The 11,208-nt window shown below is 42.3% G+C and overlaps 1 protein-coding gene across 1 annotated transcript; it reads right to left on the reverse strand.

The window, feature by feature from the left end:
• Positions 1 to 3,760: 3,760 nt before the first annotated feature.
• PTS (6-pyruvoyltetrahydropterin synthase) lies at positions 3,761 to 11,202 on the reverse strand. Its single transcript, XM_021716294.1, has 6 exons — positions 11,180 to 11,202; positions 9,214 to 9,293; positions 7,687 to 7,709; positions 7,253 to 7,309; positions 4,633 to 4,703; positions 3,761 to 4,136 (listed from the first exon to the last, which is right to left on the reverse strand). Exons 4-6 carry the CDS (start codon positions 7,289 to 7,291, stop codon positions 4,013 to 4,015), a joined length of 234 nt encoding a protein of 77 aa, XP_021571969.1. The 5' UTR covers positions 7,292 to 7,309; positions 7,687 to 7,709; positions 9,214 to 9,293; positions 11,180 to 11,202; the 3' UTR covers positions 3,761 to 4,012.
• Between the last annotated feature and the right edge of the window lie 6 nt (positions 11,203 to 11,208).

Consider the following 11,208-nt stretch of genomic DNA (forward strand, 5'->3'; position numbering starts at 1 on the left):
CAGGCATGCGCTACCACGCTGGGCTGATTTTTTTTATTTATTGTAGAGATGAGGTCTTGCCAAGTTGCCCAGGCAGGTCTCGAACCTGCGGGCTCAGGCAATCCACTCACCTCAGCCTCCCAAAGGCGCAGGATTACAGGCTGAGCCACCAAGCCCGGCTCCGTTTATCTTCTTTAAAACACAACAGCAGCCCCCCCCCCCCCAAAAAAAAACCCAGCTAGGCTAGGTGTGCTCATAGCTGTAATCCCAGCACTTTAGGAGGCCAAGGCACTGCTTGAGCCCAGGACTTCGAGATCAGCCTGAGTAGCATAGCAAGATCTCATCTCTACAAATTTTTTTTTTCAAAAAATGGGTCAGGTGTAGTGGCACATACCTGTAGTACCAGCTGCTTGGGAGGCTGAGGTAGGAGGATTGCGGGACCCCAGGAGGTCAAGGCTGCAGTGAGTCATGATTGTGCCACTGCACTCCAGCCTGAGTGACAGAGACCCTGACTCAAAAAAAAAAAAGGGCCGGGTGTGGTGACTCAAGCCTGTAATCCCAGCACTTTGGGAGGTTGAGGTGAGAGGATTGCCTGAGCCCATGAGTTCGAGAACAGCCTGGGCAACTTGGCGAGACCTCATCTCTACAATAAATCAAAAAATTAGCCAGGCGTGGTAGCACACACCTGTAGTTCTGGCTGCTTGGAAGGCTGAAGTGGAAGGATCACCAGAGTCCAGCAGGTTGAGGCGTCTGGGTAACAGAGTGAGACTCCAACTCAAATAAAAATAAAGATAAAAAAACCTGCTGTCCCCATCTTATATTTCCAAGTTTGTTTCCCATTATGCTCCTACAACTTGCTACCACTCTACTAAGATGAGTCGATTCACTATCTCCCAAGCATACTTTGTGCCTTCTCACCCTAGTAACCTCACTAATGACCCTGCACCCTTTCAGTATCCATTCCCTCTTGTCTTCTGAATTCCAAATCTCCATCTCCCTACCCCGTCACTGTGAGTACCATCCAGGACACACCTCCTCTACTAAGTTCGTCCAGGCTTCATCAGCCCATACTGACCTTTTTCCTCCTCTACATGCATAATATTTAAAATCACCTAAAAGTGAAATAGATAGAAGCAACTTCAGAACACATCCAGTCCCACCCAAACAGTAAAGTACTAGGCCTAGCATTCAAGCCTCAAAATGTTCAGGTAATTCAGCTCTAAAAATATGTACCAAGTGCTCATTATGTATATAAGGTAATGTACAATTTCAACAGTTTCTACCAGTAGGCCATTTATTCATTTATTTAACAAATTTCCATATACTCTGCTTAGAAATAAAGACTTTGCCCATATGGAATTTAGGGTAATATGACAATAGCTTGATATGGTCTGTGAGAGCAGGCCCTAGAGAGATTTAGAAGTAAATCACTGGCCGGGCTCAGTGGCACAGCCTGTCATTCCAGCACTTTGGGAGGCCGAGGCAAGTGGATTGTCTGAGCCCGTGGGTTCGAGGCCAGCCCGGGCAACTCAGTGAGATCTCATCTCTACTATAAAATAACAAAAAATTAGCTGGACGTGGTAGCACGCACCTGTAGTTCCAGCTACTTGGAAGGCTGAGGTGGAAGGATCGCCTGAGCTCAGCAGGCTGATGGCTGGGGTGGCCATGAGTGTCACTGCACTCCAGCCTGACAGAGTGAGACTCCAATTCAAACAAAAAAAAGAAGTAAATCACCTATAGACTATCTTTGATCCTTCCAACCAATCACTTATCCACTCACTCACTCATTTACTAGATCATCAACTAGATAGAAAGAGATTTTTAAAATAGATAAATTTCTAGGTCAGGTGTGGTGGTTCACACCTGTAATCCCAGCACTTTGGGAGGCAGAGGTGAGAGGACTGCCTGAGCCCAGAAGTTCAAGACCAACCTGAGCAACATTTACTTCTACAATAAAATAAAAAAATTTGGATGGATTTAGAGTCTATAATACTCAGTGATCTATCACAGAAACAAAGAACTGAGTGCCACATGTGCTCACTCATAAGCAGACACTGAAAAATTATCATAGCACTATAAGAAAGGGATGGCAGTAGCGGGACACTGCATAGGGAGGGAAGGAGGGACACACTTCATCCATAAGGGGACCTGATCTCAAACCGGACGAAATGGGGACCAAAGTCAGGCCCAAACATTACCTGTACAATGACCATTTGTATATCTGATCCTGAATTGTACCCCACATCTTTAAAATTTTAAAAATGGTGTCTACATTCAACATTAGTAAAGCTTAATAGAATTAATAATAAAAATATCTTATTATGCTTAAAAAAAATTAGCTGGGCATGGTGGCACACGCCTGTAGTCCCAGTTACTTGGAAGGCTGAGGCGGAAGGATCGCCGGTGCCCAGCAGGTCGAGGCTGCAGTGGGAGTGATTGTGCCACTTCAGCCTGGGGGACAGAGTGAGACTCTGACTCAAAAAAAAAATTTTTTTTTCTAATATGACATCAGATTTTTAAATCTGGCATATACATACATTGTTCCTTTTTTTAAAAGTCTGTGTTTTGGAGTTAGAAAGACCCTAAATGTTAAACTCCAGTTTCCAATTTATTTGCTGAATGATCTAGAGCAATTAGCTTAAACTCTCTCAACTTTAATTATTCTCATCTATAAAGAAAATAATACCTGTCTTGTGTGGTATTTGTAAGAATTAAAACATAAAGTGCCTTAATAAATAATAGGTATCCTACCTTTCAAGTAACCAATACAAAACATTCTACATAGAAAACATAGATACAATTATGTTTTATAACTAAAATATTCGAGTTTATTGAGAGGGTATTGCTAATCTTCAAAGTTTATAAAACATTTCTGCAGTTAGTAACTCCCCAAAATAAATGTCTACTCCTATGCAAATTTTTCTAGAACAGTAATCACTGCATAAGTCCTTTTAATATTTTCAAGCAGTAACATTCTGATAAGCCGTTGTATACTAGTTGCTATGTGGAGAGAAAATAAAACCCTGTATTTAAGAAATTTAGAATACAAATGAGAACACAACAGAGAACAGCTCTTTGTGCAAAATTAGAAAATAAATTCTTGTGGATTTAGTCAGTCATGAGGAAACGATCCCAGAGAGGAATGCCAAGAATATAGTTCAACTTACGCAGAAAAGTTCAGTGATCAGAACAAAATAGGATCAACTAGGAAAACCTGAATACAGGAAATGCTTTACAGAGTCGTAGATCCTTTTTGTGTTGACTTAGCACAGTTTAAAATACGTGATTATTCTGTAGTCTTCTGAGTTAAAAGAATTCAAAAGTATTCTGGCCATAAGGTTCAGAAATTCAGTCAAATATATGCAATAATTTGCTAATAGTCCATGCTATGTCTCACGTGTTGCCCCTCACTAGTAATTCATACTTCAATAAGCTGTGCAAAACTGCAATGAACAATAAGCCCTAAAGCAGCGTTTCAATACCTCTTTGTACATGCACCTGCTATGCACAGCCTCAGATGATTTATGTGTCTAATTTTCACTTAATAAACTTTTGCCTTTAGCATATTCAAGAGGAAGCAAGGGAGATCAATCTATTAAAATATATATACAGTATGTCCAGATTTTGTAGTCACCTGCATTTAATTTCTTATAAACTTCACCTACTCTAAGTCACATAAATATTTTTACCACTTATTCCAAGAAAAAAATGAATTCTAAAAATGAGATAATGGAGAAAAAAATAGATTTCTTTTGCTTTCAAATAATTCCACACCAAAACGTTTTGCTGAAAATGAAGTGATATTTAATTTATAAATAAATTACTCTCTAAATGATGTTCAGGATATATATTACAAGTTTGGTTTCAAATAAATTCAAACTTATAACAGGTCTTACAATGACTTCAATAAATAGGCACTCCAGAGCACAATGTGAAGGGAGGCGCAACAACCTCTTTTAATATTCCAAGGAGATAATGATCTTTTTCAAATATGGAAAGAAATTAGTCTTTCCACAATGTTAACCTCTAAGAGCTATTCTCCCTTATAGACTACAATGTTATTGTCAGTTTCATATACTTTTACTTTATGAAGAAATCCCATAGGAAGAAGTTTCTGGAGGCTTTCCCAGATATATACAGCTAGATTTTCAGTCGTGCTGTAGAAAAAAGAAAGTAAAGAAGTTCACAATGCAAATAATGAAATTTCATGTTTAATATTTACAGAGAACAGAAACTCTAGTTTTAAAAGACATCATTAAGCCGGACTTGGTGGCTCAGCCTGTAATCCCACCACTTTGGGAGGCCGAAGCAAGTGGATTGCCTGAGCCCACAGGTTCAAGACCCACCCGGGCAACTTGGTAAGACTTTGTCTCTACAATAAATCAAAAATTAGCTGGGTGTGGTAGCGCACGCCTGTAGCTCCAGCTACTTGGAAGGCTGAGGCGGAAGGATCGCCGGAGCCCAGAAGGTCAAGGCTGCGGTGGCCAGGACTGTGCCACTGCACTCCAGCCTGGGCAATGGAGTGAGACTCCAACTCAAAAAATAAAAAGACATCATTAAATAAAACTTTAGAAATAACACAGTCATCAGATAAAGGGTTCAAATCAATTCTTCTTTCTTACTATCAGTATAGGGCAAGACAGTGACACCCACCTTACAACATCTGCAAAGTACGGCACATCCATATCCAGATTCTTATGATCAAGGGGCTGCATAATTGCCTCCTAGAAACAACATGAAGGGAAGAAGCATTGATTCCACTTATGACTCAAATTCCAAACTGTTCCATCAATGCCTCTGAACCTTCCCCCACCATTTAGCCATCAATTCAGTTGTTGTTTGTTTGTGTTTTTTTTTTTCAGTTGGCGTCTTACTCCATCGCCCAGGCAGCAGTGCAATGGCACGCTCATGGCCACCCCAGTGTCAAGCTGCTGGGCTCTGGCGATCCTTTCACCTCTGTCTTCCAAGTAGCCAGAACTACAGGCGCATACTACCACGACTGGCTAATTTTTTATTTTGTATTGTAGAGACAAGGTCTCGCCAAGTTGCCTAGGCTGGTCTCAAACCCGCGGGCTCCCAAAGTGCTGGGATTACAGGCTGAGCCATCAAGCCTGGCCTACTCGGTTCTTTTAAGTATTAGATCTGTGTCTTACAAAAGCAATCTTACAAAGTTCTAAGTTGTAAAATAAAGTCAGGCCCAGCTGTCTGTAATGATAAGGTGTCGTCATTACTGAATGCGAGAAGGTGAGAAACCAAAAAGTACAGGGGAATATTCCTGGGGCTTTCTCATAATACAAACCACTGTGATTCAGAATTCAGTTTAATGCTTCTTGAAATCTGTCCAGAAAGTTAGCAGAAGTATTTTTCCACAACACAGTCAGACCTATAGTACAATGCCGCAATATTATTAGGAAAAAGATCCAGTGAGTATATGCTTTGCATTTAGTAAAGCAGAGGTGGATGAAATCATATAAGTAATTCTAAATTCCTGCTATGAAGAGTAGTTTAAGAATGATGTTGGGCTCATGGAAGAAAAATATAAATACATAAAGACCATTACTCGCTAATGCTCATATATGGTAACATAATGTTGTTCTTGCCATTAGCAAGGATTGAATTGCCTTGTTCTTTCTAGGTTTTTACTTTTAGCTATTGTAAAAAGTCTAGACTTTTAATTTTCCAAATGGTGTGGTTTCAAGAAGAGCACATTAATAACCATAATAACAATAATTTCATGGGCAAAACTAGGATCATAAAAAAAGAGCAAGCTCTAGATCAAACAGCTGCTAAAATAGATCAAATGAAGGGGTGGTCCACATGGATAACAAGAAAATAAATATCTTTGCTTTATCTTCAATCCCAGTTCTAGTCCCAGTTTCTCCACTGAAGTCTCTTCTGCAGGGTTTTGTTTTTTTCTCTTTCTGTTCTCCATGACATGGAGACATATATACGGGAAGTTTCAAGCACTCTATCTTTATAACTTTCCTCAAGTATTTTAAGGACAGTACTGTTTGTTCATTCACTCATTCTCTTATTCGTTTATTCAATCCATGCTTATTGCACACTTACTATTCTTTACCTCCTAGAAAAAGTAACGTGCATACCCTGGGGGCTGTGTCTCATTCATCTTTGCATCCCTGGTACTTAGCTCAAAAAGTGATGCAAACTAGACAGATTTGTTGACTATACAGATAAGTAATATGAGAGAATGAGTATCAATAACATCATTTTCGAAAAACAGGTCAAATTTTAGAACAAAAGTAAGTTGCAGAGCTGCAGTGAAGAACTAAACACACAGGTGAAATGACGGCATACTAAAAACACCAGGATGGAAAGAAGTCCACTCCCAACTTTGAAAATGTCTAACCACGTGATCTGGGGCACATTGGTTCACTCTTCACACTCTTCAGGATCTCTCGGTCTCAATTTATGGAATAAACAAGTCTGTTTGGATAATCTCCAAGGTCTCTTACAATGCAAGAATTCTCTAACAACACAATCAGTAAATTATTTATTGAGCACCTTCTTTTGTGTTATCTCTATGATGTACTGCCCCAGCGAGTTTATAATAAAGCCAGCATGAATAAGACAGAGTGGTGTCTAAAATTATGATCAAAGATTCAAGGGCGCCGGGTATGGTGGCTCACACTTGTAATCCCAGCCTTTTGGGAGGCCAAAGCAGGAGGATCACTTGAGGTCAGGAGTTCAAGACTAGCCTCGGCAAGACAGCAAGACCTCATCTCTACAAAAATCTTAAGAATTAGCTAGCCATGGTGGTGCACACCTGTAGTCCTAGCTACTCAGGACACTAAGGCCGGAGGATCCCTTGAGCCCAGGAGTATAGGGCTGTAGTGAGCTAATCGCACCACTGCACTCCAGCCTGGGCAACAGAGCAAGACCTCAATTCTTAAAAAAAAAAAAAAAGTACAAGGAATATTCAGAGAAGAAAAAAAAGCTTCAAGGAGAAAGTTATGTCTTGAAAGAAGGGTAGAATGTGTTAAATGAAGGGAATCAGGCTATTCCAACAAGAAGTACAAGAGGAACACGTGCCATGTCTACCCAACACAACTGGGACTCGTTTCCATTATGAACCCCAACACCTTTAGAAGACCCCCCTGAGAGTACTTCCCCCATCCATGGCCTCACTCCCAGCCCCAATTCTACTCACAGAGTCATGGAACCTCAGGAGATAACCAGGCGGGGAGGTGGGAATCAGGTCACCAGATATTATACTTAGGGGACAGCACATGAGAAGCACACAACGGGCCATTACCTCCATATATCTTTTGAGGTCGACCAAACTCATAACCATTCCTGTGGCAGGATCAATCTAAAGAATAAACAAGGGGGAATATTACTCTAAGAGGCTCTTCATATTTAAACCTCGGTCAAATTATCTTAAGTGCAGAGATGGTGCCCACATTGGCCTTCATCCCAGAGACGATCACTGATCCCGGCACGAAAGCACCATGTGCTACAAGTACCCTTTGCATCATACGCCCCTTCCACCTGGCCACATACAGCACACGAAAGACAACACTTTGGGAGAGGGGAGGCCTGGAATGGCAGCGGCTCACCACGCACACAAAGGCCAACAACGAAGCACCACTGACTGGGACAGAAGTTTTCAACACAGAATCCACTACGTTGGCCGAAAGAGGGCCCAGCCATCTGCACAAACCACACAGATATATTTTCTGCACGTACCTCTCCATGTATTGTCACCACAACTACGGGAAAGAAAACAAAATACCAGAAAAACAGCATGACTTACAACAGATTAACACCCAAGCACAAGTTAGCAACATCCAAGCACAAGTAGGCAACATAAATGAAGTATTAGATCTCTGTCCCCCAAAGCTATACTTAGACACTTTCCCCAAGACATTCATTCTATTAGGTAAGGTGTTTTTATCAACCAGATCAAGACTCAAGCAAGACAGAGGCGCTCAGGAGGATATCAATGCCGCATATGGTGTTGATGCACTGGGGAGGATTGAGATGCTGCTCAATTTCTGCTTGTTAAAAGCAGAACCTGCACATCCAGATGTCCAGCTATATGCCAAGCTGGTCCAATCCTCAGCAGTACCTTTCTGAGCAAGCAAAGCTACTGTGAAGCCTACAACTCTTATCCCTTTACTCACAGGAAGGTATGCCCAGTTTACAGTAACGCTTTGTATAAGCTAACAAGTGCTTATATGAAGCATTTGAAAAATCTTGATGATCAGCGCTTTACAAATGAATAATTTTTATAAATTTATATATTTTTAGCTCCATGCAAATTCCATTAGGAGGCCAGGCGTGGTGGCTCATGCCTATAATCCTAGCACTTTGGGAGGTCAAGATGAGAAGATTGCCTGAGCCCACGGGTTCGAGACCAGCCTGGGCAACTTGGTGAGATCCCATCTCTACAGTAAATCAAGAAATTAGCCAGGCATGGTAGCATATGCCTATAATCCAGCTGCTTGGAAGGTTGAGGCTGCAGTGACTGGGAGCATGATACTGCCCTCCAGGCTGAGAGACAGAATGAGACTCCTACTCAGAAAAAACAAAAACAAAAAACCAAATACCATTAGGTATTACATGATACATGATAAGTGAATAATACTCTGAGATGGAGCTACCATAAATCAAGGAAGAGGTCGTAACTAAGCTAGAAATCCTAGACTTCTGACACCTTGTATGGTCTTTTTTATGCCACTACGCCACATGCTGTTATGCTTTATGGCTTGCGTAGCTGCTTTTTGAGATGTCAGCTATATATAAAGAATCAAGTCTCTCATCCTTACACAAATTATTTTCTTAGAACACTGCTAACCAAGTTTTAGACCCAACCTATTTTTCTGCCATGCCGTACATTCCTAGGTAATAGTCTCCTTTTATTAGTTATTATTTAATCAAAGGATAAAATCTAATTTTTAACACTAGCCTCAGCTATACCTAACCAAAAGGAAACAAGCTACCAAAAAAGAAACTTACTACACACTCTAAGACCAAGGAAAAAAATTCCTTGTTTTGGACTATCTGTAAGAGAGTTGACAATTGTGAGGGAACACTTAAGGATACATTCAACCAAGACAACAGATCTTTTCATTCTGAACTTCCATTTAACTTCTCCTACGAGGCTCAAGGCATTCACACTCTATCCATAAGGTTTTCCACTGATTATGCCCATATCTGCTGAGTACACCTCCATTCTTGTTAAAGGGCTAAAATGGCACCCATTTTTCTCACCTGTATAATTGTGCCCATGGCCATTTGGATTGCTGCATTTCCCAAACAGTTTCAAGTTTTCTTCTTCACTCAGATATTTGCTGACCCAAAAAAGGAAAAAAAAAAGTCAGCATGACACAAGTATCCTATTCAAGCCCCTTCTGTGTTCTCCATATTTATTATTTGCTCTGGTCTTTGAAAGGCTTCACAGTTTTGTTACTGTAGCGCACCAAATGTGGAGGTGTTGATTTCAGAAACCAGTGCATACTCCCTAATTAAACTACTGTACCATAAAAACTAGCACATACAAAACTTAAGGTCAACCCCTTTGTTCCACAGTAAGATGCCACCAACGGGTGTATTCCTGGTCCTTCCATCTCTCAATGCAACAAACACTTACTGAGTACCTACAATGTATTAGGCAAGAGCATATCATGATAAACACATAAATGTTTACCCTCAAGTGGCTTAAAATCTCATTTCTCTCAGAAATTAAACTATTCATCCGGGGGAAAAAAATAACCAAAAAATAATAACTACATGACTTGATAAGTCTCCTCTTCAACAATCTTGCTTTATTACTACACCTCAGCTATTGCCTAATAAATTTCCCAATCTGTTGAAGGATATTCAAATTAGGTGAAATTTAAAAATCACAACACTAGCTGGGCTGGGTGGCTCAGCCTGTAATCCCATGCCTTGGGAGGCTGAGGTGAGTGGATTGCCTGAGCCCGCGGGTTCGAGACCCACCTGGGCAACTTGGCGAGACCTCATCTTTAAATTAAAAAAAAAAAAAAAAAAATTAGCCGGGTGTGGTAGCACGCGCCTGTAGTTCCGGCTACTCGGAAGGCTGAGGCGGAAGGATCGCCGGAGCCCAGCAGGTCGAGGCTGCGGTGGCCGGGAGCGGCCACGGCACTCCAGTCTGGGCGACAGAGACTCCAACTCAAAAAAAAAAAAAAAAAATCACAACACTTAGCCGTTGTTCCAGATAACAATTTACTTAACGGGTTTTTATATCTACTCAGCCAATCCATTCGCATGTTCTGTGAGGCCTTACCATCCCCGTATGTTGAGCTTTCTGTTATATAACCCCTTTGCTTTTGAGACCCTCTTTTTTATCCCCCTCCCATTTTTGTCCACCCCTGCACCGCTTACATGCAGAGCGCCAAAGTTTCTTGCACAAAATTCCCACACTGTACCGTCCACAAAACTGTCCAGACTGTAAACTTCAAACACGATCCTGCTGCGCCCCTGCTACCTAGCACAAGCCCTGATCAGCACAAAACAAAACCCCTTCAAGTGAATGAACGGATGAACACTGTGCGAAATGATCCTCATCCGAGGAAACTGAGGCTCAGAGAGTGGAGCTTGCTATTGAGAGGCAAAACTCCTCAAAACCAAGTCTCCGGTGCACGCAAGCAGTCCGCGTGCTCGGAGTTCACATCCCAGCTGCTGGGTTGATTTTTTTAAATCTTTGATTTAAAAAAAAAAAAAAAAAAAAAAGGCATAAAACTTGCCTTGCAATTATTATACGAGACACGGTGGCCCAGACTCCTGGCACGTGTTAGCTACCACGTATTGCGTGTCTACAACGCAGCAAGGACTGCGTGATCATTCGGGTTTAACGTTGAACTTCACGGTTTAAACACTTTGAGCTCAGCTAAGGGACTCCCAGAGACAAAGAAGCTGCCTCGGGTCACCCAGACGAGGGTGAGCTCCGCACCCAGGACGTCTCCCCCCGCAGCGGGCTCCGTTAACCACCAAGAGCCCCTGCCCCCTCCGCAGCGATCTGGGGGATTCTGGGCCGCCGCCCCGCGAAAGCTTTGCCCGGGGCGCCCCCATCCTCGTGCGTGAACTTGACCCCGAGCGCCGGGCCCCATCCGAGGCTCGAGCGCGCGCGCGCGCACGCCTCCCGCCCCGCCCACGCTGACGCTCCCGGAGGAACAGGGTCCCCCTCCCGCCGCGGGCACCTGCGGGCACACCCTACCTGTGTAGCCGGTGGCTGGCGCTGAAGGA

Source organism: Carlito syrichta, unplaced genomic scaffold (assembly GCF_000164805.1).
Source record: "Carlito syrichta isolate Samal-C Ts95f unplaced genomic scaffold, Tarsius_syrichta-2.0.1 Scaffold308670, whole genome shotgun sequence".
Taxonomy (NCBI): Eukaryota; Metazoa; Chordata; class Mammalia; order Primates; family Tarsiidae; genus Carlito; species Carlito syrichta.

Bases quoted from the DNA above. Each gene is read 5' to 3' on its own strand.
- PTS (XM_021716294.1), bottom strand. From the start codon at position 7,291: ATGGTTATGAGTTTGGTCGACCTCAAAAGATATATGGAG. The intron at 4,704-7,252 runs GTAATGGCCCGT...TGTTGTTTCTAG, and splicing joins ACCTCAAAAGATATATGGAG to GAGGCAATTATGCAGCCCCT. The intron at 4,137-4,632 runs GTGGGTGTCACT...TTTTTTCTACAG, and splicing joins TACTTTGCAGATGTTGTAAG to CACGACTGAAAATCTAGCTG.